This window comes from Leptonychotes weddellii, chromosome 9 (genome assembly GCF_054177405.1).
Source record: "Leptonychotes weddellii isolate Sample4059 chromosome 9, ASM5417740v2, whole genome shotgun sequence".
Classification (NCBI taxonomy): Eukaryota; Metazoa; Chordata; class Mammalia; order Carnivora; family Phocidae; genus Leptonychotes; species Leptonychotes weddellii.
Window position 1 is genome coordinate 126,016,519 of NC_138377.1, and position 7,608 is coordinate 126,024,126.

General features: G+C 55.3%; 1 protein-coding gene across 1 annotated transcript; it reads left to right on the top strand.

The window, feature by feature from the left end:
* Positions 1–260: 260 nt before the first annotated feature.
* CTSH (cathepsin H) lies at positions 261–6,813 on the top strand. The gene is made up of 5 exons (XM_081831809.1): positions 261–415; positions 4,340–4,371; positions 5,023–5,128; positions 5,978–6,048; positions 6,640–6,813. The coding sequence occupies exons 1-5, from the start codon at positions 325–327 to the stop codon at positions 6,796–6,798; spliced, it is 459 nt and encodes a 152-aa protein (XP_081687935.1). The 5' UTR covers positions 261–324; the 3' UTR covers positions 6,799–6,813.
* Positions 6,814–7,608: the final 795 nt, after the last annotated feature.

Consider the following 7,608-nt stretch of genomic DNA (forward strand, 5'->3'; position numbering starts at 1 on the left):
AGGGGGCGAGGTCAGGCCGTGACCGCCCCCGCAGCACCCCCGCCCGCCCGCGGCGCCCTTCCTGGCACGGCAGCAGGAGGGGGCGGTGGGGCGCGGGCCGGGGCCGGGTGGCGGCGGAGGGCAGGTGCGGCCGCTTCCCGCGCGGGCCCGGCGCGCAGGGGTGTCCCGGAGCCCCGCCCCCGGAGTCCGCCAGTCCCGCCCCCGGAGTCCGCGAGTCCCGCCCCCGGAGCCCCGCCCCCGCCCCGCCCCCGGGGCCCCGCCCCCGCCGCTGCCTCGGCCTCGTTCCCGGGCGCCCGCAGCCAGTCCGCGGGCCGAGCCGCCACGATGTGGGTCGTGTTGCCGCTGCTGTGCGTGGCCGCGGGGCTCCTGGGACCCCCGGCCTGCGGCGCCACCGACCTCTACGCGACCTCGTTAGGTACGGGGAGGGGGCGCCGCGGGAAAGGGGCCTCGCAGGGCCGGCTGGGTCCTCGGAGGACTGCGGGGCGGGGGGCACCTGGCTGGGGGCAGCGGGGCAGGGCCTTTCCGCGGCCCCAGGACCAGGGCCTCCGCGCGTGGGGACCCGGGAGGGGTGAACTGCGTTACGGGAGGCGTCGGGAGGAGGGGGAGGTCTCAGAGGGCGTCTTGCATGACCAGAGGAGCGGTGGGCTGGGGGTCCGGGGTCCCACTGGCGCAGGCCGCTGCAGGGCTTGGAATGCCAGAGAAGCCCGCAGCCCCCGTGCGTCCACGCCCAGCCTGGGGACACAGAGGACTTCCATGCCCCCTGCCAGGGTGAGCAGGGGCTTTCCAGCCTTTCTGGCAGCTCCCCGGGGATCCCCATGGGCGCCTTGAGAGTCTTTCTGTAAAATGGGTTGGCTGGACTGTGGCGGGAGCGACCTCTGTTCTAAGCTCTGAAACCCGAGGGCGGCTCTCCAAGCGCGGGGCGGTGTGTCCGACAGCAGGAGTCCCCTGTAGGCCACGTGCGCTGTGCCGGGTCCAGCTGCGCTGTTCTTGCAGCCCTTCCCCTCCTGGGGGTCTAGGCACCTCCCCAGGCTGGAGGCCCTTCCCTGTGGGTCTTCCTCCTTCCCTGCTGCTGCCCACCCTCAGCCCACCACCCGAAGGCTCTGAGCTCACAAGACTACCTGCCCTACTCACCCTGGGCACAGAGAAGGGTTGTCAGAGAACAGCCTGGAGACGGGACGAAGGTCACTGAGGCTCAGAATCTGCTCACTCTTCTCTACTCATTTGTACAAGAAGGGCCCCCAGTCTCGCAGACCTGGGGGCCGGGAGCGGGGCAGCTTCAGATCAGCCCCAACCTAAGAAAAGCCCAGTGCCCCGGGGCTTTGCTTCACCCTGGCTGTGTTGGCGCCCAAGCCATCCCAGCTCCAGAGCAGGGCTCCGTAAGCTTTTTCTGTCAAGGGCCAGATGGTAAATATTGTAGGCTTTGTGGGCCATACTGTGTGTAACAACTCCTTAACTCGGCCCTTGAGAGCAGCCACAGAGAGTATGCAAATGAATGAACCTCGCTGTGTTCCCATAAACCTTTATTTATGCACACTGAAATTTGAATGCAGATGTTTCTCCGGTCTTACAAAATGTTATATATTTTTTTCAATCATTTGAAAGTATAAAAAAAACATTTTTCAGTTTGCCATCGTTTGCTGACCCCTGTTCTCCAGGCTGCCCACACAGTCCCCCAGACAGGGCATACATAAATGTACTTCTCCCAGAAGTCACAGTGGATTTGAAATGGGTCTGTCTGAGGTTGGGGCCCTGGGCTCAGCAGTAGATCCTTCTGGCCCAGCCCAAGAGCATCTCTAGCTTTTTCTTCCACTGACCTCCTGTGAATGAGAAATAGCCTGGGCTTGTCATGCCTGCATGTCGCTTTTGAAATACCCCAGAGGTGAAGGCTAGTCAGTTGTCCTGAACTCTATCCTGCCTGAAATCCTGCTGGGTTGAGGTCTGCCTTCCTCTGAAGCCATCCCACTGCAGCAGGGCCCTGTAAACAGGGTTGGGGATCCTACAGTCTTCGCAGGATTGTCTTGGGGAAACGGGCGTTTCTTCCCCAGGGAAAATGGCTGTAGCTTGGTTCCTAGGATAGATGTGTGACCCACAAAGGGAAATCAGCATGCTGAGCAGCATGATCTCCAGCCTGGGGAGCGGGGGGAGTCCCTGGAGAAACACAAAGAAATTCCAAGTGACTGTGGGCACGGAGAGGGGATCCGTGTCCAGCCCCTTTATAAACATCTTCTTTGCCAAAACCGATGTGCCTCTCATTCCTCCTAAATCTGAATTTGTGGTTCTAAACACATCAGGGGCAGCAAAAGAGACAGACGGTAACAAATCTTCTTCAAAACTGTTGTTGGTTCTTCAAGGAAACTGAAATTGAAGAAGAGAGGACCTCACCGAGGTATCAGCTGATGGGGTCTTAGAGCGTCATGTGATTGAGGCGTAGGAACTGAGAAACCTTGCTGTAAAAATTGCCTTCCGTTCCCGGAAGCAATAAGTAATTAGGGATTGGCTTATTTAGCAGGATTTCTGAGTCTTTTGACCTATAAAAAAACAAAGACCAGGGGCATCTGGGTGGTTCAGTCAGTTGAGTGTCTGCCTTCAGCTCAGGTCATGATCCCAGGGTCCTGGGATCGAGCCCCGCATGGGGCCCCTGCTCAGCGGGGAGTCTGCTTCTCCCTCTGCCTCTCCCCTCCCCACCACCCCACTCATACATGCATGCTCGCTTGTGCTCTCTCTCTCAAATAAATAAAATCTAAAAAAACCACAAAGACCAGAATTAATGATGACCCATTTAAAAAAAAAAAAAAAAGGAAATATTCACCCATGGATTTATAAGTCCATGAGGGGGGTTTAGTTGATCTCATTAAGAGATGCATTTCTTTTTTCTTTTTTAAAAGATTTATTTATTTATTTCAGAGGGAGAGCATGGAGGAGAGGGCGGGCAGAGGCAGAGGGAGAGAGAGAATCCCAAGCAGACTCCACGCTGAGCACAGAGTCTGACACGGACCTTGATGCCACGACCCTGAGATCAGGACCTGAGCCAAAACCGAGAGTCAGACCCTTAACCGACAGAGCCCCCCAGGCGCCCCAAGTGATGCATTTCTGACACAAGTTTACCTTTTATGTTTGACGATTACTTTTCATAATGTATAATATATTTGAAATATTTTATTTTTTTTATTTATTATTATTTTTTTTAATTTGACACACACACAGAGAGAGAGACAGCGAGAGAGGGAACACAAGCAGGCAGAGTGGGAGAGGGAGAAGCAGGCCTCCCGCTGAGCAGGGAGCCCGATGCGGGGCTCGATCCCAGGACCCTGGGATCATGACCTGAGCCGAAGGCAGATGCTTAACGACTGAGCCACCCAGGCATCCCTATATTTGAAATATTTTAATCAGTTGGGGTGTTGATGAGGAGTATTCAATTCAGAATAAATTCATATAATGTTCAGAGATGTGTGAGTCACAGGAAGCAAAAGTAATTTCAGTGTATACTTTTTGTCCTGTGGCTGCATCCAAGGATGGTAGGGCATCCAGTGTAAACATACGCTTCCTTATGTGCGTGTTACTGACGGCGGGTGTCAAATCAGATGGTACGCAGATTCCCTCGGCTAGCTTTAAAAGAAGGATGTGGCAGTCTTATTTTAAAATGACAGTATTTAGGGGGCACCTGACTGGCTTGGTCCGTAGAACGTGCGACTCTTATTACTCTCAGGATCGTGAGTTCAAGCCCCACCGTGGGCGTGGAGCCTACTTAAAATTTTTTTTAAAAATTAAAATGACGGTATTTCCAATAAGCTGGAATACATTCTTTGTGGCTGTTTAAATTTAGGATGAAATTTTAGGTAACTCAGACATACACAAGGGCAGGTAACCGGGGGGGTCCTTCCACAAACAGCAGGCCCGCCTGCTTTTGTGCCCCAAGTCTGCTGGGGCAGAGAGCACCAGACACGGCGAAGTCCAAGGTACTTGTTACCTGTCCCTTGAAGAAAAAATATGCTGACCCTCGGAGTATATGTTTTTTAACTAACTGCGTGCTGAAATATATCATACAGAAAAGTACACAAGTCGTTAAATCACGTTTCAGTGAATTTCCACAATCCACGCGCCGTTGTATGAGCAGAAGCAGGTGAAGACGTCCGCACTGGGGACATCCCCCGTCCTGACTGTCAGGAGTTACCTCAGTTGCTACCACCCCTGCGGGACGAGCTGGACTTCTGCATTCTGTCACCTAGTTTCCTGAAATGCAAATCGGCTCCCAAGTGCCCCGCTTGGCTGAAGGTTCCACTTCATGGCCAGGCGCCCCGGCCTCATGTCTTTCTTTCTTTTTTTTTTTTTCTTTTTACAGAGAAAGTTCACTTCAAGTCATGGATGGTGCAGGTCAGTGCTCAGCTTCTTCCTGAAGCTTTTCATTCCTCTGTTGCCTGTTACCTAACCCGACTGTGCCAGATTGGAGACAATGGGGAAGGCTTTTCCCAGCCCACACCCCTGGGTCTTTCGGGACTGGGAATTGGCCAAAGTGGGAAAGATCCGGTTAGGTCCACGCCTTCCAAACAGTTGTCCCCAGTGATGAAGGTGGCTGGCAGCCTTCCAGCCTTGGGACCCGTGTCCATATTTTGTATTCAGGGACGTTGCGTGTTGGCTGCAAAGTTAATTGGAGAACTCTAGTGCACGTGCTTTTGCAAAAGGGTGATTTTTGCCAGAGACGGGAGCCAGCCCCGCCGTGGCGTCCGTGGAGGGCCTGCACTCGGCATGTCTCTTCACCAGGGCCTCTGGGATGCCGGCTGATTTCGGGCAGCTGCGAGGCTTCGGGCTGGCCTCAGGTCCCTGGAGGCCCGGCGTGTGCTTTGTAACCTCCTGACTTCCACAGCTGAGACCCGCGGCAGTGTCCTGCCTCCTAACGCGGCTTTGGCTCCAGAATCGTGCCGGAAGGAAAACCTCCGTCCCTCCTCTTAGAAAACAGACTGTCTCCTCCTGGTGAGCTGCATCTTGCTTCCATGACTTACCGTAAGCTGATGTGTTTTGTTTTAGCACCAAAAGAAATACAGCTCAGAGGAGTACCACCACAGGCTGCAGACGTTTGTCAGCAACCGGAGGAAGATAAATGCCCACAACGCTGGGAACCACACATTTAAAAGTACTGTGGGCTTGCCCTCCTGCAGGCTCCTCGCGGCCGCGTCTCAGAAACCAGTGATGACTGAAGGCCCACCGGGGACTTAGGGTGGAGGGATGGTCAGAGCGCAGGGCCCGAAGCCGTCCCGAGCTGACCTCAGGTTCTGGCTCTGCTGTTGGTTCTCGGAGATTCAGTGAAGCTCAGTGCTGGTGGCCCGCTGGGTGGTCGCAGAGTTTACGGGAGACGCTGTACAAGCCCCGCCCGTTCCTGCCAGCCCAGGGTCCGTCCCAGACGCCGAGCCCTGCCCTTGGACTGCTGGGTGGCAGAACCGGGCTCTGACCTCGGACACACACGCAGCGTCAGGCACGTTGTGAATGTGGGCAACAGGCATAAGATGGGGAAGCGGTGCCCGCATCTCATTTGTGCCCACATCTCATTTGTGGGACCGTGGGGGGCCGACGAGCGTCTCACGTTCTACCCGGCTGTCGTGGGGAGATGCGAACACTCCCCGCCCCGGGCCGATGTGGGGACCGGAGGGGGTGCAGGTGGGAATGCACCTGGGCAGGCTCCTCACCGGGACGCCCACGGACTCTCCGGTGGGTCTACACGCTGGGTGCCCGGCCCCCCCGCACGCTACCCGCACCCACAGCCCCGCCGTGCAGCCCAGATGTGTGTAGCTCTGAAGCCCAGAGAACGTTGACCCTGGTATATTCAGTTAAATTCCATTTAAAACCTAAAAAGAAGCCAGTTGCTGCAGCTAGAAATAGGACCCAGGTTAACTTGGGGTTTCTTGGTTTTTTTCTGTTTCTTTATGACTGTCTTATTGAGCGCCTCTTTTTTCTTTGGGTTTTTTTGTTTTTCCTTCTTTTTCAGTGGGGCTGAACCAGTTTTCAGACATGAGCTTTGCTGAAATAAAACGCAAGTATCTTTGGTCGGAGCCTCAGGTAGGTGTCGTTCCTTGTGACCAAATCTGACTCTTTCCACTCGGACCTTTGGAATAAGTTCAGAGTCCACTCAGCTCCCAGCCAGACTGCGCCCCACCCAGCTTCAGGGGGCCCCAGGTTCCTGGGAAGTCAGGTGGCTCCCAGCGGTTCCTCAGTCCACGGCCCTGGCCTCAGCCACGTGGGCCCCGAACTTAGGGTTGCCGGAAAAAACACAGATGCACAGTTAAAACAATTTTGAAAATAAAACTGAATTTCAGGTACATAACACCTAGCCTTCCAGGGTAAATCCATCATAAATACTGGGCAGGACATACTCTCGCTATAGTTACTCCTCGTTTATATGAAGTTAAAACTGAACTATGTGAACTGTATTTTTATTTGTTAAATCTGGCTCCCTGGTCCTCGCCGCCCCCCCCACCCCGCCGGTGCTCCCAGAGGGACAGGTCATCTAGCATTTGGACCCAGCAGGTGGGGGCAGGATGGTTCTTAGAGAGATAGTCTTTCTCATGCTCTCTTGGTGATTCTAATTGCACATTTTTCTATCAAAAAAGCTTTTCGTTCTCCTGAAAGAATTGTACTTGGTCCTTCCAGAATTGCTCAGCCACCAAAGGTAACTACCTTCGGGGGACTGGTCCCTACCCGCCCTTCGTGGACTGGAGGAAAAAAGGGAAGTTTGTGTCACCGGTGAAAAATCAGGTATGGGCGGCCACCCCCATCCTTTGCCCGCAAAATAGCCACATTCGCAGATAATACACCAGGAAGAGAAAGTCAGAAGGAGCCCTGAACTGTGGCAGGTGTATCCCCAACTCTGCTTTTCCTCATCCTCCCTCCAGCTGCCTTCCTCCAAAAGGCTGGGAGGTTATGAGGTCCGTGGGCTGCTCTGGAGGAAGAAACGGTCCCTCTTTATTGGACTGCAGTTCACCTGCACCCCTGCCCGGAGTTCCCACTGGCCCAGGCCTCAGAGTCGCCCGAAACATCATATTCCCTGTACCCTGAGAGATGGGACACCGGGGCCCCTGATCTGCAAGGCCCGGCCCAGCTGCTTTCCCTCCGGGTGGTGGCAGAAACTCAGCGGGCAGTGATGCCAGCCTTCTGTACGCACTCCGGCCACGGGGAACAGCGTGTGTCCCGCGTTCTGCACCCACAGAGCTGCGGACCGGGCGGCTGGCTCTGTGCCAGAGAGTCTGAGCCCGCCCCCTGCTGTCCCCCTGCCCACTGTGTCCCTCCCTCCAGAAGGACGTCATCCTCTTACCTCCAGAAAATGGGGGAGAGTTACCCTCCTGGAGACACTGGCCTTCCCGTTGAAAGTCTCCCTGAGAAACATGTTCTCCTTGTCCTTCAAGCCGGGGGGCACGGCATCCTATCCTCCCAGGCTCGGGGTTCCCGGAGCCTGCGAGAGATCTGGACACTTACCCCAGCACCCGGGAGCCAGAGTGACTCCCCTCCCAGCACCAGGGGCAGAACAGAGCCGCGCTCTCCCCCACCACCCAGACGTAGTTTTTAGACCATCTAAGAATCCCAGGACAGTTGGGTTTGTTTTTTTTTGTTTTGTTTTGTTTT

Coding starts and splice junctions, on each gene's coding strand:
- CTSH (XM_081831809.1), top strand. CDS start 325: ATGTGGGTCGTGTTGCCGCTGCTGTGCGTGGCCGCGGGGCTCCTGGGA. Junction 416..4,339: donor CCTCTACGCGACCTCGTTAG/GTACGGGGAGGG, acceptor TTCTTTTTACAG/AGAAAGTTCACTTCAAGTCA. Junction 4,372..5,022: donor TCAAGTCATGGATGGTGCAG/GTCAGTGCTCAG, acceptor GTTTTGTTTTAG/CACCAAAAGAAATACAGCTC.